General features: G+C 43.5%; 2 protein-coding genes across 2 annotated transcripts; both read right to left on the bottom strand.

The window, feature by feature from the left end:
- Nucleotides 1-6,334: 6,334 nt before the first annotated feature.
- On the bottom strand, nucleotides 6,335-10,960 carry LOC109878829 (extracellular calcium-sensing receptor-like). The gene is made up of 7 exons (XM_031795428.1): nucleotides 10,647-10,960; nucleotides 9,854-10,148; nucleotides 9,094-9,383; nucleotides 8,563-8,843; nucleotides 8,217-8,425; nucleotides 7,556-7,901; nucleotides 6,335-7,322 (listed from the first exon to the last, which is right to left on the bottom strand). Exons 1-7 carry the CDS (start codon nucleotides 10,928-10,930, stop codon nucleotides 6,406-6,408), a joined length of 2,622 nt encoding a protein of 873 aa, XP_031651288.1. The 5' UTR covers nucleotides 10,931-10,960; the 3' UTR covers nucleotides 6,335-6,405.
- A 4,731-nt stretch (nucleotides 10,961-15,691) lies between these two features.
- On the bottom strand, nucleotides 15,692-21,197 carry LOC109878820 (extracellular calcium-sensing receptor-like). The gene is made up of 7 exons (XM_031795420.1): nucleotides 20,883-21,197; nucleotides 20,085-20,379; nucleotides 19,346-19,635; nucleotides 18,800-19,095; nucleotides 18,271-18,491; nucleotides 17,599-17,944; nucleotides 15,692-16,944 (listed from the first exon to the last, which is right to left on the bottom strand). Exons 1-7 carry the CDS (start codon nucleotides 21,164-21,166, stop codon nucleotides 16,028-16,030), a joined length of 2,649 nt encoding a protein of 882 aa, XP_031651280.1. The 5' UTR covers nucleotides 21,167-21,197; the 3' UTR covers nucleotides 15,692-16,027.
- Between the last annotated feature and the right edge of the window lie 2,224 nt (nucleotides 21,198-23,421).

Below are 23,421 nucleotides of genomic sequence, written 5' to 3'. Positions count from 1 at the left end.
TGTCTCCCATTTCTACCCATTATCTCCTGTGTATTAATACCTGCTTGTCTCCACCCCCCACCAGGTGTCTCCCATTTCTACCCATTATCTCCTGTGTATTAATACCTGCTTGTCTCCACCCCCCACCAGGTGTCTCCCATTTCTACCCATTATCCCCTGTGTATTAATACATGCTTGTCTCCACCCCCCACCAGGTGTCTCCCATTTCTACCCATTATCTCCTGTGTATTAATACCTGCTTGTCTCCACCCCCCACCAGGTGTCTCCCATTTCTACCCATTATCTCCTGTGTATTAATACCTGCTTGTCTCCACCCCCCACCAGGTGTCTCCCATTTCTACCCATTATCCCCTGTGTATTAATACCTGCTTGTCTCCACCCCCCACCAGGTGTCTCCCATTTCTACCCATTATCTCCTGTGTATTAATACCTGCTTGTCTCCACCCCCCACCAGGTGTCTCCCATTTCTACCCATTATCTCCTGTGTATTAATACCTGCTTGTCTCCACCCCCCACCAGGTGTCTCCCATTTCTACCCAGTATCCCCTATGTATTAATACCTGCTTGTCTCCACCCCCCACCAGGTGTCTCCCATTTCTACCCATTATCTCCTGTGTATTAATACCTGCTTGTCTCCACCCCCCACCAGGTGTCTCCCATTTCTACCCATTATCTCCTGTGTATTAATACCTGCTTGTCTCCACCCCCCACCAGGTGTCTCCCATTTCTACCCATTATCCCCTGTGTATTAATACCTGCTTGTCTCCACCCCCCACCAGGTGTCTCCCATTTCTACCCATTATCTCCTGTGTATTAATACCTGCTTGTCTCCACCCCCCACCAGGTGTCTCCCATTTCTACCTACTATCCCCTGTGTATTAATACCTGCTTGTCTCCACCCCCCACCAGGTGTCTCCCATTTCTACCCATTATCTCCTGTGTATTAATACCTGCTTGTCTCCACCCCCCACCAGGTGTCTCCCATTTCTACCCATTATCCCCTGTGTATTAATACCTGTTTTTTCTGCGTGTCTGTTGCCAGTTCATCTTGTCTTGTTAGTTCTTACCAGCGAGTTTCCTCATGTTCCTGTTCTAGTCTCTGATCTTTCTGCCTGTCCTGACCCTGAGTTTACCTGCCACCCTGTACCTGCCTGTCCTGACCCTGAGTTTACCTGCCGCCCTGTACCTACCTGCCTGCCACCCTGTACCTGCCTGTCCTGACCCTGAGTTTACCTGCCGCCCTGTACCTGCCTGTCCTGACCCTGAGTTTACCTGCCACCCTGTACCTGCCTGTCCTGACCCTGAGTTTACCTGCCACCCTGTACCTGCCTGTCCTGACCTGGATTACGATCCTCTACCTGCCCTCGACCTGCCGTTTGCCTTACCCTTTTGTTATAATAAATATTGGAGATTCAAACTATTGTTGCCCTGTGTCTGCATCTGGGTCTTATCCTGAGCCGTGACACACGTGACACATTAGATTAAATTCTCTCTGTGTCACTCAGATCTTTTGAACCAGTAGATATCCCAGCTGAGGATGACCAACAGTTGGTATTCTATGTTGCTTATCCATCTTATTTCATAGCAGCAAAAGCAATGTGTTCAGAGAAACATTTACTATAAACCTCATTGTAATCTGGCACCGTGATTAAATTTTTATTATTTAATTTTTGTTTATTATTATTACAATTTGCGTTGTATGGTGGTGATTATTTAACTAGAGTTTATTCAACTGAGCAATATATGAATACTTAAAAGTGTACTTAACACATTGATTTTGCAGTACTTATATCAAAAAATTTCTCATCTTCCTTCACACCTGGAACAGGTCACTGGGCACAGTCCGCTGGAACGAGGGGTAGGAGAGTTTATCTGTCAGACAGGTACAGGTCGCAAAGTAGCTCACCTGTGGAGAGAACAATATATTATACATGTTAAACGATCCATCTCTGTCTCTGTCTCTCTCAATTCAAGGGGCTTTATGAACTTGTTATAGCTGCAATCTGGATAAGTGTCATCAACAACCGCTGAATAGCATAGCGCTACATTCAATAAATATTACTACAAATATTTATATTCATGAAATCACAAGTGCAATATTGGAAAACACATCTTAACCTTTTGTTAATCCACCTGTCGTGTCAGATTTTGAAATGATGTTTTACAGCGAAAGCAATCCAAGCGTTTGTGTAAGTTTATGGATCGCACAACAAAACATTAAGTACACTTAGCATCAGGAAGCTTGGTCACGAAAAGCAGAAAAGCAATCAAATGAATTGTTTACCTTTGATGATCTTTGGATGTTTTCACTCACCAAACTCCCAGTTACACAACAAATGTTCCTTTTGTTCCATAAAGATTATTTTTATATCCAAAATACCTCCGTTTGTTTGTCGCCTTATGTTCAGAAATCCACAGGAAAGAGCGGTCACGACAACGCAGAAAATTCCAAATAGTTTCCATAATGTCCACAGAAACATGTCAAACGTTTTTTATAATCAATCCTCAGGTTGTTTTAAAAATATATAATCAATAATATATCAACCACAAATGTCTTTCACAGTAGGAGGGGGAAAAGCAAAACCTATCCAAACTGTTGCGCGAACAAAAGTCATGTTACCACTTGACGCGATGTTATCATTCTGGCTAATTTTTCAAAATAAAATCCTGAAACTATGTCTGAAGACTGTTGACACCTTGAGGAAGCGATAGGAAAAGGAATCTGGTTCATATCCCTTTAAATGGAGCAAAGGGAGGCTATGGAACATGGAGTTTTCAAAATAGAAGCCACTTCATGTTTTGATTTTCCTCAGGGTTTCGCCTGCACTATCAGTTCTGTGATACTCACAGACAATATTTTGACAGTTTTGGAAACTTTAGAGTGTTTCTATCCAATACTAATAATACTATGCATATATTAGCAACTGAGACTGAGGAGCTGGCCATTTACAATGGGCACCTTTTCATCCAAGCTACTCAATACTTCCCCTGCAGCCATAAAGAGTTAACATGGGAAACATACAGTTGAAGTCAGAAGTTTCCAAACATCTGAGCTAAATACATTTAAACTCAGTTTTTCACGATTCCTGACATTTAATCCCACTGCAAATTCCATGTCTTAGGTCAGTTAGGATCACCACTTTATTTTAAGGATGTGAAAAGTCAGAATAATAGTAGAGACAATTATTTTATTTGATTTCTTTCATCACATTCCCAGTGGGTCAGAAGTTTACATACACTCAATTAGTATCTGGTAGCATTGCCTTTAAATTGTTTAACTTGGGTCAAACATTTTGGGTAGCCTTCCACAAGCTTCCCACAATAAGTTGGATGAATTGTGGCCCATTCCTCCTGACAGAGCTGGTGTAACTGAGTCAGGATTGTAGTCCTCCTTGCTCCCGCATGCTTTTTCAGTTTTGCCCACAAGTTTTCTATAGGATTGAGGTCAGGGCTGTGTGATGGCCACTCCAATACCTTGACTTTGTTGTCGATTTTGACACAGATTTTAAGTATGCCCCAAGCATTGTCCATTTGGAAGAATCATTTGCGACCAAGCTTCAACTTCTGACTGATGTCTTGAGATGTTGCTTCAATATATCCACATATTTTTCCATCCTCATGATGTAATCTATTTTGTGAAGTGCACCAGTCCCTCCTGCAGTAAAGCAACCCCACAACATGATGCTGTCACCCCCATGCTTCACGGTAAGGATGGTGTTCTTTTCACTTGCATGCCTCCTCCCATTTCCTCCAAACATAAGCATGGTCACTTTGTCCCCATATGCAGTTGCAAACCGTAGTCTGGCATTTTTGTGGCGGTTTTGGAGCAGTGGCTTCTTCCTTGCTGAGCGGGCTTTCAGGTTATGTCAATATAGGACTAGTTTTTCCTGTGGATATCAATCATTTCGTACCTGTTTCCTTCAGCATCTTCACAAGGTCTCTTGCTGTTGTTCTGGGATTGATTTGCACTTTTCGCACCAAAGTACTCTTTGAGAGTACAAGGGCTCTCTATGGTCAGGGCGTGACATTACCCCCCCAAAGGTCCGGACTTCGGCCACAAAACCTGAAACCAAATGGGGAGGTTAGGGAGGTGACGAGCGTCGGTGGCGGCTCCGGTGCTGGTCGTAGCCCACCCCAGACCATAGATCCAACCATGGCGCCGGGCTTAACGCCGTGCCTGTACCGGGCACCGGCGCAGAGGAGGGCTCCTGCCCTGGAGCGGGACTGGACACCGTGCCCGTACTGGGCCCAAACGCAGAGGAAGGCTCCTGCCCTGGAGCAGGACTGGACGCCTTGCCTGGAAGCTCGTGACCGTTGACCGTCGCTGTTGGTTCCATAACATTGACCGTCGGTGGAGGTTCCGGACCCTTGACTGTCGCTGGAGGTTCCGGACCATTGAATGTCGCTGGAGGTTCAAGACCATTGAACGTCGCTGGAGGTTCTGGACCATTGATCGTCGCTGGAGGTCTGGACCGTTGAACGTCGCTGGAGGTTCCGGACCATTGACAGTCGCCAGAAGCTCTGAACTGTGAACCGTCACCGGAAGCTCTGGACTGTGAACCGTCGCCGGAGGCCTAGTGAGTGGAGCCGTTACAGGTGCTACCGGACTGGTGACACGCACTTCAGGGAGAGTGAGGGGAGCGAGCACATGACGTACCGGACTGGGGAGACGCACTGGAGGCCTGGTATGTGGAGCCGAAACAGGTGGCACCGGACTGGTGACACCGACTTCAGGGAGAGTGAGGGGAGGAGGCACAGGATGTACCGGACTGGGACGGCGCACTGGAGGCCATCACATATGGCACCGCTCTTCAGCGCTCTTGCGCTGCCGCATACTCCTAGCAAACTCCATTCTCCGGTATCCTTCCTCACACTGTTCCATCAACTCCCATGCGGGCTCTGGCACTCTCCTTGGGTCGACTGACCACATCTCTATCGCCTGCTCCATGTGCTCTGGCTCTTCACGCATTTCAGCCGGCCACCCCTTGTGCCCCCACCATAATCTTGGAGTTGTCCTTGGGCTTTCGGTGGACGTGAACCCTGTCGTCGCCGCTGTCCTCCATTATTACCTTCCGTCTGCCGCTGAGGGAGGGTCTCGCATCCACCCATCACTTCTTCCCATGTCCAAAACTCCTTTACCCCGTGGATACACTGCTTGGTCCTCTTTTGGTGGGTTATTCTGTCACGTGTGTCGTAAGAACGGGACCAAGGCGCAGCGGATTTTGAGTTCCACATATTTATTCCAATGTGAAACTTAAGCCAAAACCAAGAAATCAAATTAACGAACAACGGTATGTGACTACGTGGTACACATGCACAAACACAAAATAATATCCCACAAACACAGGTGGGAAAAATGTCTACTTAAATATGATCCCCAAATAGAGACAAAGATTACCAGCTGCCTCTAATTGGGAATTATACAAAACACCAACAACAAAATATAAACTAGAACACAACATAGAAATGATCAACTAGAATAACATGTAGTCACACCCTGACCTACTACACCATAGAGAAACAAGGGCTCTCTATGGTCAGGGCGTGACAGTACTATTGTTTGTACAGATGAACATGGTACCTTCAGGTGTTTGGAAATTGCTCCAAAGGATGAACCAGACTGTGGAGGTCTACTATTTTTTTTCTGAAGTCTTGGCTGATTTCATTTGATTTTACCATAATGTCAAGCAAAGAGGCACTGAGTTTGAAGGTAGGCCTTGAAATACATCCACAGGTACACCTCCAATTGACTAAAATGATGTCAATCAGAATCTTCTAAAGCCATGGCATATATTTCTGGAATTTTCCATGCTGTTTAAAGGCACAGTCAACTTAGTTTGTTATCTTCTCACCCACTTGAAGTGTGAAACAGTGAATTACAACTGAAATAATCAGTCTGTAAACAACTGTTGGAAAAATGACTTGCGTCATGCACAAAGTAGATGTCCTAAAATACTTGAATTTGTTAACAAGAAAATTGTGGAGATTTAATGACTCCAACCTAAGTGTATGTAAACTTCCGACTTCAACTGTATCTGAAAATGTTTATTATATTATTATAATTCATAATATGATGAATTACAATATCAATTGAACACATGCACTTTAATGTTATATCAATTCATATAGGAATAAAGCTTTTCTCCAACAACATGGAAGTGGTTCCACTCTGTAGGCTACTGCTAATCACATCATGTAGCAGGTCAAATGAGATTTTAACACCCTAGATTTGAACAATCTCTCATAACATTGGAATATCTCATGTGAACCTGTCATGTTGATATTTACAATGTTACCAATGATTATCTGCTAAAATGTTGTTAATCTCTGTCAGAGTAGTTCTACCTAACTGTATGATAAACCATATAACTGAACGTTACAATGTTAATCTCCCTCAATCATTTCTTAATAACGTTTATCATTGGATGTCTTATCCCTAAGGTGTTTCTTGGTGTTCTTCTCCGGCCTGAACAGAATAGTAAAGCATTTAGGAACAAATAACAGAAAGAACAACCCAAAGCTAGAGGTGATGATGGCAAAGATCTCCACAGCTACCGTCAACTTCCCAGGAGAGCTGACATAAGCTGGGATAAAGGTGATCCAGACTGCACAGAATATGAGCATGCTGAAGGTGATGAATTTGGCCTCATTGAAGTTATCAGGCAGCTTCCGAGCCAGAAACGCCAGCACAAAGCACAAGAGAGACAGGAGTCCTATATAGCCCAACACAGCCCAGAAACCAATAGCTGAACCCACATCACACTCTAGAATGATCTTTTCCTTGTAGGTAGTGAGGTTTTTAATGGGGAAGGGAGGGGACAAGACCAACCACAGAGTGCATATCAAAGCCTGGACAAACGTGAAGGACACTACAGTCAATCTCTGCTGTGGAGGACCAAACCATTTCATGACATTACTGGCTGGGAGTGTAGCCCTGAAGGCCATCAACACCACTATTGTTTTCCCCAGAACACAAGAGATGCAGAGGACGAAGGTGATCCCAAACGCTGTGTGACGCAGCATACAGGACCACTCAGAGGGCCGGCCAATGAAAGTAAGAGAACACAAAAAACACAGAGCCAAGGAGAAGAGCAGCAGGAAGCTCAGCTCAGAGTTGTTGGCCCTGACGATGGCAGACGTTCGGTGTCGGTAGAAGACAGTTGCCGTGGCGATGGCCAGACAAGCCCCGCCCACAGAGCAGGCGGTTAGGATGATTCCGAGGACCTCGTGGAAGGACAGGAACTCCACAGACTTAAGGATACAGCGGTCTCTCTCAGCATTGGGCCAGTACTCTTCGGGACAGATCAGACAGTCTGAAGAATCTGACCAGGACAAAACAACAGTTTTATTTATTTACAAATACATGTCCCACAATGCTGCACTTTGTCAGTTTACAATAAAGAATGTTGAATTAATGTGCAGCTTACATGAGAAAATAAGAACAGGAACATGATTGACAGATACTACCTTTGTAGTGCTGGTAATAGGAATAAACCACTACTTTACAGTGATAGAAATTAATACACATTTTTGCCAACTGTTCCTATAGTCCTACCTGTGTTATTACTGATCTCTCCCTCTGCACATTGGATACAGTCATAACAGCATACAGGCTTTCCTTTCTGTATAGCCTTACGAGTGCCTGGGGGACAGCTCTCACTGCACACTGACACAGGTACTTGTGTACTGTTCTTTACCCAGGTGATTTCCCTGTCGATGTCAAGCCTCTGGTCAGGAGGCAGGGACGCATCATAGCGCCCCACTGTCACAAACTCCATCTTCCCACTCTTCCGTCTCTGCCAGTTGACCAGCTCATAGGTGGCCACTGGGTCCCCGTTGGCATCGAAAGACACCTGGTACCCGTTACGAGAGAAGTTCACCCTCCTCAATCTCTCCAGGACCTGGGGTTGGAAGGGCAAGGGAGAGAGAGAGAGGGGACGAGAGAGAATGAGAGAGAAGGAGAGAGGTGAAGAGCGATGGAGATAAGGGAAGAGAGAGATGAGAGAAGGGATGAGAGATGGAGAGATCGATGGACAGAGGGGAAGAGAGAGATGAGAGATGGAGAGAGAAACAGAAAATTCATTTTATCTTTTATTTTTATCAAATGTGTTACTTCAGAAGAAGTTGTAAAGTATAATGAGAACTCCTAGGCCTTCACACATGTTGTCTATATAAACATATTTATCAGGAAATTAGACTATAGACTTGTCATTCACCTGTGTTGGCTTCACATTGAGGTTTTTGTCACAGTTCACAGTGGAGTTTTCTCTCTCTTCACAAACGATGCTGTGGATGGCGTGTGCTATGGCATAAACAGCTTTATACACCATGTTAGTGACACGCAGCTGGGATGTATCTGTGTAGGGGGCCTGTAGCTGCTGTATATCCTCACTGCCATCACACACCTTCTCTTCAACCCCAACACCTGTAGAGGTCCCTACAGACAGACAGAGAGAGATACCAAGAGACCAACAGACCAACAGACAGACGGATGGACAGACAGACAGACAGACAGATAGATAGATAGATAGATAGATAGATATATACCTATACCCAGCCTACAGCCAAAGGCTCCCTCCCAGAACTCAGTGAGCAGGGGAGAGTTGGACACCTTCTGTTGGGAGAGGTCCAGGAGGAAGTCCCTGAGGCCGGGGATGACAGAGCGTTGGATGCCAAATCCGATGGCCCCGGCACACAGGCCGAAACGCAGCAAATCTGGGTCAGTGACCCAGGACTCACTCCCGATCCACTGGCGGGGTGGAGAGGGCAGGCGTTCCATCTCCCTCAGCAGGATTCTCATGTCCCAAGCGGATACAAATGCAACCACCACCCGGGCTGTGGAGCTGGGGAACATGATTATATCATATGCTTAATATGCTGGTCATGTTCGTCATTCATTGGAATGTCTCAGTGAAGTGAACATGAACATTAGTATTAATCAACACTTTTGACATGCTTAAGATACTGTATGCAAATCATGCTGGTCTCACAGATCACCGTTGGGAAAAGAGAGAAATTTAAAACAATAGTATTTTTTATAAATATGGTTTTGCTTTTGTGTGAATGAAAAGTTCCCCAGTAATCATGGATCACCTGCGGATCACGTCAGCCACCCGTTGCACTCTGCTGAGTGGGTTGGTAAGGGAGAAGGCTTCAGAATACTCCACACAGATACCCTCCTTTTGTGCTGCCTGAAGGAAAGCCGCCATCCCGTTATTACCGTAGTCAGAGTCGGAACGGACCGCCCCAATCCAGGTCCAGCCGAAGTGCCTGATGAGGTGGGCCAGAGCGGCAGCCTGGAACTGATCACTGGGGATGGTTCTGAAGAAGGTTGGATACTGTTTCTTATCACTCAGACAAGCACAGGTGGAATAGTGGCTCACCTAGGTAAAAACAGACAATCGAAAACATGAGAAAGATCATCATGTCGGCCCTCACTACTCTAATGTATTGGCTACTTCCTGCTTTTTTTATTTTGCTATGTAGTTTGATGTTAGGGAGACATTAATAATAATAAGCCAACTCATTGTTTTTCATTGGGTCAGAATGGTAAGGATACACAAAAGTGTGACACCATTCCCTTGCCTCCCATAAAAACTGAGCCTATGAAATATAGTCCTCAGATCATGTTTTAATGCCTACAGATGTTCTCCAGACTCATATTCCTCAGTCTATGTTCAAATGGTTTTCTCCACATAATTTCACACAGAAATGTATATTCCTGAAAGAGAGGAGAATACAGTTGAAATACGGAAATGTAAAAGTTGAACTCATTCCTGAAAGAGAGGAGAATAAACTCTTGGAATTCATTAAATTAAAAGAAGCTGAATGACTTCTTTCCACAGGAGTTTACCTGAGGAATGCCGAAAGGGCTTATGATGCGCAACATGCTGATGGTTGGCGAGGAGGCAGACTCGCCCACGATAGCTGTCACTGTAGCCGACCCCGAGCACTGTTCTCCGGTATCAAACATGGGGTCCAGGCCGTTAGCCAGTTGGAAGGCAACTTTTACGGCCATGGGGACCGAGTTGCATGAGTCGTGCACTTGATAACCAAGTGTGACACCCGGTAGAAGGTAAGAACTGTTGTTTATCTCCTCAACTGCGAAGATCATGGCGCGTGAGAAGCGCAACTCACGGGAATCCATACTGTAAATAGATGATGGGTCAGTGAGCACCTCTTGATGAATGATGAACTAGCCTATATAATGTTACCATGGCAAACAGCCTAATATCTAGTATTATTTGCCACACCGTCTATATGCCTACACTTGTTGTCTGTAATTGAGGACACTGTAACAGTAGTCTTTACCTACTCTCTCAGACACAAACACACTGATTATGGTCTTTAAAAACACTGTTTATCTGTCTGTAAACACTGTTTATCGGTCTTTAAACACACTGTATATCTGTCTTTAAACACACTGTATATCTGTCTTTAAACACACTGTTTATCGGTCTTTAAACACATTGTCTATCTTTCTTTAAACACATTGTCTTTCTGTCATTAAACAAACTGTTTATCGGACTTTAAACACACTGTTTGCCGGGCATTCAACACACTGTTTCTCTGTTTTTAAAACACAATTTATCTGTCTACCCACACAGCCACAGTCCTGTCCCCTGTTCCCTCTTGCGCTCACTGACCTCCCTGTGCACTGCAGGGGCTCAGGCAGGCTGGTGTAGCTGTGTTCCACAGTGTGCATGTAGTAGTGCATGGAGAAAACACCCCCGATGACAAAGTCCCCGTCCTGGGAGAACGCCGGAGGACGAGGGGTGCCTTGGAGCCTGCATCTGACAGACTCCAGCCCAGAGGCAGAGCTAGAGGCAGACGAGAGCAAGGCAAGCCCACCAGTCACCACAGCTAGATGTAGTAGAACCAGACTACCAGCCAGACTTGGATCCAGAGCAGGAGCCGAAGAGAGCCTCATTCCCCTGATGTGTAGAAGGTATGGAGTAATACAGCGTCACACAGACCCACATAGGTCAGGATACCTCTCTTCTCTGGGTTAAATACCCACCGTACCTCTGTGGGGATTCCTCTGGGGGCCACACTGTGGGTATGGCCATGCCAAGGAGGGAGGGGCTAGAGGCTGCTCTGCTCACTCAGTCAGGAATGAGGCTCTCTCCTGCTTATTTCAGCTATAGGGACTGTAATGGTTTAGATAGACATAAACATACATTAGACACACAATATCCATGAGCCTCTCTTATATTGTGAATTCTATGGTTTTACCTAGATTACTTGTAGTTTTTCATGTTGTTTCTCTGTACTTTTGTAATGACTTGGTGCTGCCTATCTTTGCCAGGACACTCTTGAAAAATAGATTTTAAATCTCAATGAGCCCTTCCTGGCTCTACCCAGTATTTTCCCAACAGTCTAGTCCTCTTGGCACGCTGGCTCTTCAACGTATTTCCCCCGTATTTCCCCTACAGCCTAGTCCTCTTGGCTTGTTCCACACGTATATTTCCTCTACAGCCTAGTCCTCTTGGCTTGTTCCACATGTATATTTCCTCTACAGCCAAGTCCTCTTGGTATTCTGCTTCTACAGAGTAGTTCCCCTACAGTCTAGTCTTCTTGGCACGCTGGCAGTACACAGACTTTTTTCTAAAGTCTAGTCCTCTTGGTACGCTTCCTCTCTTATTGTTCCCCTACAGTCGAGTCCTCTTGGCACGTTGCCTCACAGTTGAAGTCAGAAGTTTACATTCACCTGAGCCAAATCCAATTAAACTCAGTTTTTCAAAATTCCTGACTTTTAATCAAGTAAAAATTCCCTGTCTTAGGTCAGTTAGGATCACCCCTTTATTTTACGAATGTGAAAAGTCAGAATAATAGTAGAGAAAATGATTTATTTCAGCTTTTATTTCTTTCATCACATTCCCAGTGGGTCAGAAGTTTACATACACTCAATTAATACTTGGTAGCATTGCGTTTAAATTGTTTAACTTGGGTCAAACGTTTTGGGTAGCCTTCCACGAGCTTCCCACAATAAGTTGGGTGAATTTTGCCCCATTCCTCCTGACAGAGCTGGTGTAACTGAGTCAGGTCATGAGTCATGAGTCATGGTGTTAATACTTGCGTACTATTGTTTGTACAGATGAACGTGGTACCTTTAGGAGTTTGGAAATTGCTCCCACGGATGAACCAGACTTGTAGAGGTCTACACGTTTTTATCTGAAGGGCCAGTAGGAGGAACTCTTTCCTCTGGTCTAAAAAATATATATCCCAATGCCCCAGGGCAGTGATTGGGGACACTGCCCTGTGTAGGGTGCCATTATTCAGATGGGACGTTAAACGGGTGTCCTGACTTTCTGAGGTCATTAAAGATCCCATGGCACTTATCGTAAGAGTAGGGGTGTTAACCCCGGTGTCCTGGCTAAATTCCCAATCTGACCCCCACACCATCACGGTCACCTAATAATCCCCAGTTTACAATTTGCTCATTCATCCCCCCCCTCCTCTCCACTGTAACTATTCCCCAGGTCGTTGCTGCAAATGAGAACGTGTTCTCAGTCAACTTACCTGGTAAAATAACGGATAAATAAAATAAAACCTGAGGTGTTAACAAGACATTCAGATTACCAAGTCACATTTTTCTTATTATAACTTTCAGATATTTTAATATTTCATCAATTAGTCTTTGAATTAATGAATTATTCTTTACCTCACGTAAGTCTCATTCCAAACGTCGTAATTTTAATTTTGTTGGTTATCTGCACGAACCCAGTCTTCACTATGAGTCATCCATACATCAATGGTCTTAAATCCTTTATTTACTAACTAAGTAATTGACAGAAATGCATAATCAAAGAGTAGATTTTTACAAGGAAATGATAGTGAAGTTTCCCTAGTGGGATAAACCGGTATCGCGGCTTGGTGGACAAAAGGGAAGTGGGGGTCGACTGAGATAAGACACTACAAGTTGATAATTATAACAATTTAAATGATAATCCTTTGCACATGAACGTCCACTCATTCGGGAATAATTGCATTCAATACATATATTTACGCTCAGTGTGTCGTGGGGTTCTCTGTTGAAAAGGTTGTTTCTGTTGGAGAGTTTGTCCGCCCTCTCTCGCTCTGCCGTGTTTGGAATTGATAGTTCAGAGTAACATTCAGCAATGTCATTATAGAATAGATGTTTCGGCGGTTTGTCGTCGTCGCGTTCAATGATAGCGAATTCCTAGCTGCAGATTACCAATTAGTATCAAAGATTTGTTCTTATTCTGTTGGTATCGATAGTCTAAGAGTTTAACCACGTGGTATGGTTCAAAGATTCAGTAATCTACTCAAACCTTAACTCCCTCCCTGATGAGGTACAGGTCTACAACCTTAGCCCTCTCGTGGTTCTCGAGGTAAGCTGATCAGAAGTGGGAAAACTCAGGTGGGGGTTTTATTCGGAACATAAAAAGGGGCTTAGACTGTTGCTTTGTTCTCTGTATGAAACTCACTCTCTCTCTACACTGTCTGGCCATGAGGAAGAATCTCCTCCAGGAATATACGACCTCTCTGACCACAGCAGCCTGGGTGTAGGAGAGAGAGAGAGAGAGAGTGGGGGGGGGGGGGGGGGGGGTGCAGAATTAGGGGCATGGTGCTCGCTGAGTCCAAAGAGGGCAACGTCATGACACTATTTAAAGGCACAGTGAACTTAGTGTATGTACACTTCTCACACACTGGAAGTGTGAATTATAAGTCAAATAATCTGTCTGTAAACAAATGTTGGAAAAATGACTTGTGTCATGCACAAAGTAGATGTCCTAAATGACTTGTGTCATGCACAAAGTAGATGTCCTAAATGACTTGTGTCATGCACAAAGTAGATGTCCTAGCAGACTTGTGTCATACACAAAGTAGATGTCCTAGCAGACTTGTGTCATGCACAAAGTAGATGTCCTAAATGACTTGTGTCATGCACAAAGTAGATGTCCTAAATGACTTGTGTCATGCACAAAGTAGATGTCCTAGCAGACTTGTGTCATGCACAAAGTAGATGTCCTAGCAGACTTGTGTCATGCACAAAGTAGATGTCCTAGCAGACTTGTGTCATGCACAAAGTAGATGTCCTAGCAGACTTGTGTCATGCACAAAGTAGATGTCCTAGCAGACTTGTGTAATGCACAAAGTAGATGTCCTAGCAGACTTGTGTAATGCACAAAGTAGATGTCCTAGCAGACTTGTGTCATGCACAAAGTAGATGTCCTAGCAGACTTGCCAAAGCAATAATTTGTTAACAAGAAATCTGTGGTGTTGTTGAAAAAAAAAAAAAAAAAAGTTTAAAACCTGTTAAGGCTAGGGCAGAATACTGCCCCCGTTGGTGAAATGCGTGCCCATAGTAAACTGACAATTTTTTTTTAAATTGCTAATATATGCATATAATAAATATTATTGAATAGAAAACACTCTAAAGCTTCTAAAACCGTTTAAATTATGTCTGTAAGTAAAGCAGAACTCTCAGGGCACTCATTCTCCTAAACTCTCTCTTGTCATCCAAAAAGTTGGCCCAACTTTGACGTCATCGCCCCCACCCTTCCCAAGCACCTACAGTCCTGGGAACAGTTCCTATGCCTTCAGCGCGGTGTCCGCTTTCAATGGGGCTTCTCATTGTGTGAATCGCGCGCTCGGTCGCGCGAGATCTCACGCGCATTCTGCGCCTGTGGTGTCTTTCTTTCAAGATTGATTAAACGATGTGTGTGTTTCTCTTTGTCCTGAGAATTGCGGTGAAGCTATATAGCATGCTAACGCTGTGTTCTGAACCAAGTTTGACAAGTTTAGTCGACATATAATCTGTAATTTCGACGTTTTGGTGCGAACTAACTTGACTTTTTGGCTGCATTTCAACCGAAATATGTCGTGTTTGATAACCGAAAGACACAGACTTCAAAACTAAAGCTGTTTTTGGTAAGTATAAACCCTTCCAGGTCTTCTGATGGAAGAACAGCAAAGGTAAGGGAACATTTATGTGTTAAATTTGGGTTTCTGTGGAGGAGCCAAAATGCTAATTCCTGAGTGCCGACTCACATTATAGCCTAGTGAACGAAATCTGTAATGTTAAAAATAAATGTAACACAGCTGTTTTATTAAGAAGAAGTGTATCTTTCTAAGTATATGTAGAACATGTATATTTAGTCAACGTTTATGATGTGTATTTCTGTTATCTGGCAGAGTTACTATAATTTCTCCAGGCATTGTTGTAGCATTTTTTAGCCATGACCTTCTATGTAAACCGTGATTTATGGATATAATTAGCATATTATTGAAAAAAACATAAATGTACTGTATAACATGTCCTATTCCTGTCATCTGATGAAGATTTTCAAAAGGTTAGTGAATTATTTTACTTTTAATCCTGCTTTTGTGATTGCATCTATTGTTCTACAAAATGGCTATGTAAATTAGCCTATCTTTGGTGGTGGTTTGACATAAATATGTGCTATGTTTTCGCCGTAAAACAGTTTAGAAATCTGACTTGGTGGCTAGATGAACAAGGTGTTTATCTTTCATTTGAGCTATTGGACTTGTTAATGTGTGGAGGTTAAATATTTCTAAGAATATTTTTTGCGTTCTGTGTGCTACTGTGTCAGTTGAGCAGTGGGGGGAGGTGCCCTAGCGGGACGTGTGGTGCCAAGTAGACTCCAACTTCCAATTTCAACTGTATCTGAAAATGTTTATTATATTATTATAGTACATAATACAATGCATTACAATATCAATTGAACACATGCACTTTAATGTTATATCAATTCATTCAGGAATAAAGCTTTTCTCCAACAACATGGAAGTGGTTCCACTCTGTAGGCTACTGCTAATCACATCATTTAGCAGGTCTAATTAGATTTTAACACTCTAGATTTGAACAATCACTCATAACATTGGAATATCTAATGTGAACCTGTGTAATGTTACTAGTTACAATTTTACCAATGATTATCTGCTAAAATGTTGTTAATCTCTGTCAGAGTAGTCCAACCTAACTGTATAATAAACCATATAACTGATTGTTACAATGTTTTTTAACCTCAATCATTTCTTAATAACGTTTATCATTGGATGTCTTCTCCATGATGTGTTTCTTGGTGTTCTTCTCCGGCCGGAACAGAATAATAAAGCATTTAGGAACAAATAATAGAAAGAACAACCCAAAGCTAGAGGTGATGATGGCAAAGATCTCCACAGCTACAGTCAACTTCCCAGGAGAGCTGACATAAGCTGGGATAAAGGTGATCCAGACTGCACAGAATATGAGCATGCTGAAGGTGATGAATTTGGCCTCATTGAAGTTATCAGGCAGCTTCCGAGCCAGAAAAGCCAGCACAAAGCACAAGAGAGACAGGAGTCCTATATAGCCCAACACAGCCCAGAAACCAATAGCTGAACCTACATCACACTCTAGAATGATCTTTTCCTTGTAGGTAGTGAGGTTTTTGATCGGGAAGGGAGGGGACAGGACCAACCACAGAGTGCATATCAAAGCCTGGACAAACGTGAAGGACACTACTGTCAATCTCTGCTGTGGAGGACCAAACCATTTCATGACATTACTGGCTGGAAGTGTAGCCCTGAAGGCCATCAACACCACTATTGTTTTCCCCAGAACACAAGAGATGCAGAGGACGAAGGTAATCCCAAACGCTGTGTGACGCAGCATACAGGACCACTCAGAGGGCTGGCCAATGAAAGTAAGAGAACACAGAAAACACAGAGTCAAGGAAAACAGCAGCAGGTAGCTCAGCTCAGAGTTGTTGGCCCTGACGATGGCTGAAGTTCGGTGTCGGTAGAAGACGGTTGCCGTGGCGATGGCCAGTAGAGCCCCGCCCACAGAGCAGGCGGTCAGGATGATTCCGAGGACCTCGTGGAAGGACAGGAACTCCACAGGCTTAAGGATACAGCGGTCTCTCTCAGCGTTGGGCCAGTACTCTTCTGGACAGATCAGACAGTCTGAAGAATCTGACCAAGACAATGTAACAGACATCAAATGTTAATAATAATAGATTCAGGTTTTATTTATGTACAAATACATGTCCCACAATGCTGCACTTTGTGAGTTTACAATAAAGAATGTTGAATTAATGTGCAGCTTACATGAGATTTTTTTTATTTTTTTATTATTTTTATTTCACCTTTATTTAACCAGGTAGGCCAGTTGAGAACACCTTTATTTAACCAGGTAGGCTAGTTGAGAACACCTTTATTTAACCAGGTAGGCTAGTTGAGAACACCTTTATTTAACCAGGTAGGCTAGTTGAGAACACCTTTATTTAACCAGGTAGGCTAGTTGAGAACACCTTTATTTAACCAGGTATGCTAGCTGAGAACACCTTTATTTAACCAGGTAGGCTAGTTGAGAACAAGTTCTCATTTACAACTGAGACCTGTCCAAGATAAAGCAAAGCAGTTCGACAGAGACAACAACACAGACTTACACATGGAGTAAAACAAACATACAGTCAATAATACAGTAGAAACAAGTCTATATAGATGATAAGATAGGAACATGATTGACAGATACTACCGTTGTAGTGCTGGTTATATGAATAAATCACTAAGTAAACTGTGACAGAAATTACTACACATTTTTGCCAACTGTTCCTATAGTCCTACCTGTGTTATTACTGATCTCTCCCTCTGCACATTGGATACAGTCATAACAGCATAAAGGCTTTCCTTTCTGTACAGCCTTACGAGTGCCTGGGGGACAGCTCTCACTGCACACTGACACAGGTACTTGTGTACTGTTCTTTACCCAGGTGATTTCCCTCTCCATGTCAAACCTCTGGTCAGGAGGCAGGGATGCATCATAGCGCCCCACTGTCACAAACTCCATCTTCCCACTCTCCCGTATCTGCCAGTTGACCAGCTCATAGGTGGCCACTGGGTCCCCGTTGGAATCGAAAGACACCTGGTACCCGTTACGAGAGAAGTTCACCCTCCTCAATCTCTCCAGGACCTGGGGGTTGGAAGGGGAAGAGAGAGCGAGAGAGATGGGACGAGAGAGAAGGAGAAAGGTGAAGAGAGATGGAGATAAGGGAAGAGATAGATGAGTGAGTGGAAGAGAGATGGAGAGATAGATGGACAGAGGGGAAGTGAGAGGATGAGAGATGGAGAAAGGGGAAGAAAGATGGAGAGAGAAACAGAACATTAATTCAAATCAAATTTATCAGATGTGTTACTTCAGAAGAAGTTGTAAAGTATAATGAGAACTCCTAGGCTTTCATACATGTTGTCTATATAAACATATTCACCAGGAAATTAGACTATAGACTTGTCATTCACCTGTGTTGGCTTCACATTAAGGTTTTTGTCACAGTTCATAGTAGAGTTTTCTCTCTCTTCACAAACAATGCTGTGGATGGCGTGTGCTATGGCATAAACAGCTTTATACACCATGTTAGTGACACGCAGCTGGGATGTATCTGTGTAGGGGGCCTGTAGCTGCTGTATATCCTCACTGCCATCACACACCTTCTCTTCAACCCCAACACCTGTAGAGGTCCCTACCGATAGAGAGAGAGAGAGAGAGAGAGAGAGAGAGAGAGAGAGAGAGAGAGAGAGACAGACAGACAGACAGACAGACAGACAGACAGACAGACAGACAGACAGACAGACAGACAGACAGACAGACAGACAGACAGACAGACAGACAGACAGACAGACAGACAGACAGACAGACAGACAGACAGACAGACAGACAGACAGACAGACAGACAGACACATGTAAATAGATAGATGGACAGAAAGATTGGTGGGTGGATGGATGGATGGATGGATGGATGGATAGATAGATAGATCGATTGATACATACCTGTCCTCAGCCTACAGCCAAAGGCTCCCTCCCAGAACTCAGTGAGCAGGGGAGAGTTGGACACCTTCTGTGGGGAGAGGTCCAGGAGGAAGTCCCTGAGGCCGGGGATGACAGAGCGTTGGATGCCAAATCCGATGGCCCCGGCAAACAGTCTGAAGCGCAGCATATCTGGGTCAGTGACCCAGGTCTCACTCCCGATCCACTGGCGGGGCGGAGAGGGCAGGCGTTCCATCTCCTCCAGCAGGTTCCTCATGTCCCCAGAGGATACGAATGCAACCACCACCCGGGCTGTTGAGCTGGGGAACATGATTATATCATATGCTTAATATGCTGGTCATGTTTGTCATTTACTGGAATGTCTCAGTGAAGTGAACATGAACATTAGTCTTAATCAACACTTTTGACATGCCTAAGATACTGTATGCAAATCATGTTGGTCTCACAGATCAGCGTTGAGAAAAGAGAGAAATTAATAACAATAGTATTTTTTATAAATATGGTCTTGCATTTGTGTGAATGAAAAGTTCACCAGTAATCACGGATCACCTGCGGATCACGTCAGCCACCCGTTGCACTCTACTGAGTGGGTTGGTACGGGAGAAGGCTTCAGAATACTCCACACAGATACCCTCCTCTTGTGCTGCCTGCAGGAAAGCAGCCATCCCGTTATTACCGTAGTCAGAGTCGGAACGGACCGCCCCAATCCAGGTCCAGCCGAAGTGCCTGATGAGGTGGGCCAGAGCGGCAGCCTGGAACTGATCACTGGGGATGGTTCTGAAGAAGGTTGGATACTGTTTCTTATCACTCAGGCACGCACAGGTGGAAAAGTGGCTCACCTAGTTAAAAACAGTCGAAAACATGAGAAAGAACATAATGTCGGCCTAACAAGTAATGTATTGGCTACTTCCTGTTTTTTTATTTAGCTATTTTTTATGATGTTAGGGAGACATTAATAATATTGTTTTTAACTGTGCCAGAATGAAAAGGATACACAAAAGTGTGACACTAATCCCTGGTCTCCCATAACAACCTAGCCTATGAAAGATAGTCCTCAGATCATTTTAAAAATCCTATAGAAGTTCTCCAGACTCATAGCCCTCAGTCTATGTTCAAATTCCTTTCTCCACTTCATTTCACACAGAAATGTATATTCCTGAAAGAGAGGATAATACAGTTGGAATACAGAGAATTAAAAGTAGAACTCATTCCTGAAAGAGAGGAGAATATACATTGGGAATACAGTAACTTAAAATATGCTGAATTATTTCTGTCCACAGGAGTCTACCTGAGGAATGCCGAAAGGGCCGATGATGCGCAACATGCTGATGGTTGGCGTGGAGGCAGACTCGCCCACGATAGCTGTCACGGTAGCCGACCCCGAGCACTGTTTTCCGGTATCAAATATGGGGTCCAAGCCGTTAGCCAGCTGGACGGCCACTTTCACGGCCATGGGGACCGAGGAGCAGGAGTCGTATACTTGATAACCAAGCGTGACACCCGGTAGAAGGTCTGAACTGTTGTTTATCTCCTCAACTGCGAAGACCATGGCGCGCGAGAAGCGCAATTCACGGGAATCCATTCTGTAAATAGAAGATGGGTCAGTGAGCACCTCCTGACAAATCATAATCTAGCCTATAGAATGTTACCATGGCAAACAGCCTAATATCAGGTATTATTTTCCACACCGTCTGTATGTCTACACTTTTGTTGTCTGTAATTGAGGACATTATAGTATAGCCTGCATTTGAAAATGTGATCCTTTGTAACAGTAGTCTTTACCTACTCTCTCAGACACAAACACACATTTTATCTGGCTTTTAACACACTTTTAATATGCCTTTAAAACGCTGTTTATCTGTTTTTAAAACACTGTTTATCTGTCTTTAAACAGACTGTCTCTTTTTTTTTAAAGTTTATCATCCTTAAATAGACTATTTATCTGTCTTTAAACACACTATATCTCTGTCTTTAAACACACTGCTTACCCATCTTTAATCACAGTTTCAATGTCTTTAAAACACAATGTATCTCTCTCCCCACACAGCCACAGTCCTGTCCCCTGTTCCCTCTTGCGCTCACTGACCTCCCTTTGCACTGCAGGGGCTCAGGCAGGCTGGTGTAGCTGTGATCCAAAGTGTTCAAATAGTAATGAATGGAGAAAACACCCCCGATGACAAAGTCCCCGTCCTGGGAGAACGCCGGAGGACGAGGGGTGCCTTGGAGCCTGCATCTGACAGACTCCAGCCCAGAGGCAGAGCTAGAGGCAGACGCGAGCAAGGCAAACCCACCAGCCACCACAGCTAGATGTAGTAGAATCAGACTACCAGCAAGACTTGGATCCAGAGCAGGAGCCGGAGAGAGCCTCATTCCCCTGATCTGTAGAAGGTATGGAGTAATACAACGCCATACAGACCCACATAGGTCAGGATACCTCTCTTCTCTGGGTTAAATACCCACTGTACCTCTGTGGCGATTCCTCTGGGGGCCACACTGTGGGTAATGCCATGCCAAGGAGGGAGGGGCAAGAGGCTGCTCTGCTCACCTGCTTCTTTCAGCTATAGAGATGCACCAACATCAGAACTACGTTGACTGTAATGGTTAAGATAGACATAAACATACATTAGACACACAATAACCATGAGCCTCTCTTATATTTCCTCTACAGTCTAGACCTCTTGGCAAGCTGGATCTACACAGTGTTTATCCAACAGTCTTGTCTTCTTGGTATGCTGGCTCTATACAGTTAATCCTCTACAGTTAGTCCTCTTGGCACACTGGCAGTACACAGGATTTATTCTACAGTCTGGCAGACTGGCTCTACAGAGTATTTCCACTTAAGTCTAGTCCTCTTGGCACGTTGCCTCACAGTTGAAGTCAGAAGTTTACATTCACCTTAGCCAAATCCATTTAATCCTTTTAATCCAAGTTAAAATTCCCTGTTTTAGGTCAGTTAGGATCACCACTTTCTTTTAAGAATGTGAAAAGCTTTTATTTCTTTCATCACATTCCCAGTGGGTCAGAAGTTTACAAACACTCAATTAATATTTGGAATCATTGCCTGTAACCTCTCTGGGATAGGCGGGACGCAAATGTCCCACCTGGCCAATTGCCAGGGAAATGCAGAGCACCAAATTCAAATAAAATATTTTAAAATTCAAACTTTCATTATATCACACATGTAAGATACCAAATTAAAGCTACACTCGTTGTGAATCCAGCCAACATGTCAGATTTCAAAAAGGCTTTTCGGCGAAAGCACAAGAAGCTACTATCTGATGATAGCTAGTTATATGACACAGGTTCACTTTAGATATTCCAATGTTATGAGAAAATGTTAAAATCTTGAGTGTTAAAATCTCATTTGACCTGCTAAATGATCTGATTAGCAGTAGTCTACAGAGTGGAACAACTTCCATGTGTTGGTAAAAAGCTTTATTCCTTATTGAATTGATATAACCTGTGCATGTGTTCAATTGATATTGTAATTCATCAATTTATGTATAATAATATAATAAACATTTTCAGATACAGTTGAAGTCGGAAGTTTACATACATCTAGGTTGGAGTCAATAAAACTCGTTTTTAACCTCTAACGTCGAGCAATCCCATATCCGGGAGCGTAATCATAGCCTCAAGCTCATTACCATAACGCAACGTTAACTATTCATGAAAATCGCAAATGAAATGAAAGAAATATATTCACTCACAAGCTTAGCCTTTTGTTAACAACACTGTCATCTCAGATTTTCAGAATATGCTTTTCAACCATAGCTACACAAGCATTTGTGTAAGAGTATTGATAGATAGCATAGCATTAAGCCTAGCATTCAGCAGGCAACATTTTCACAAAAACAAGAAAAGCATTCAAATAAAATCATTTACCTTTGAAGAACTTCAGATGTTTTCAATGAGGAGACTCTCAGTTAGATAGCAGATGTTCAGTTTTTCCAAAAAGATTATTTGTGTAGGAGAAATCGCTCCGTTTTGTTCATCACGTTTGGCTAAGAAAAAAATCTGAAAATGCAGTCTCTACAACGCCAAACTTTTTACCAAATTAACTCCATAATATCGACAGAAACATGGCAAACGTTGTTTAGAATCAATCCTCAAGGTGTTTTTCACATATCTATTCGATGATAAATCATTCGTGGCAGCTGTGTTTCTCCTCGAAGCAAACAAAAAATACACGCAGCTGGAGATTACGCAATAATTGCAATGGAGGACACCAAGCGGCCACCTAGTAGATGTAGTCTCTTAAGGTCAATCTTCCAATGATTTGCCTACAAATACGTCACAATGCTGTCGACACCTTGGGGAAATTACAGAAAGTCTAAGCTCATTCGTGACCCATACACAGCCATATAAGGAGACATTGGAACACAGCGCATTCAAAATCTGGGGCACTTCCTGTATGAAATTTCATCTTGGTTTCGCCTGTAGCATTAGTTCTATGGCACTCCCAGACAATATCTTTGCAGTTTTGGAAACGCCAGAGTGTTTTATTTCCAAAGCTGTCAATTATATGCATAGTCGAGCATCTTTTCGTGACAAAATATCTTGTTTAAAACGGGAACGTTTTCATAGGAAGTCGATTGTTGATTTCATAGGAAGTCAAAAGTCAC

Source organism: Oncorhynchus kisutch, linkage group LG18, assembly GCF_002021735.2.
Source record: "Oncorhynchus kisutch isolate 150728-3 linkage group LG18, Okis_V2, whole genome shotgun sequence".
Lineage (NCBI taxonomy): Eukaryota > Metazoa > Chordata > Actinopteri > Salmoniformes > Salmonidae > Oncorhynchus > Oncorhynchus kisutch.
The sequence above is the reverse complement of the archived record's forward strand: the minus strand, read 5'-3'. Positions and strand labels throughout refer to the sequence as shown.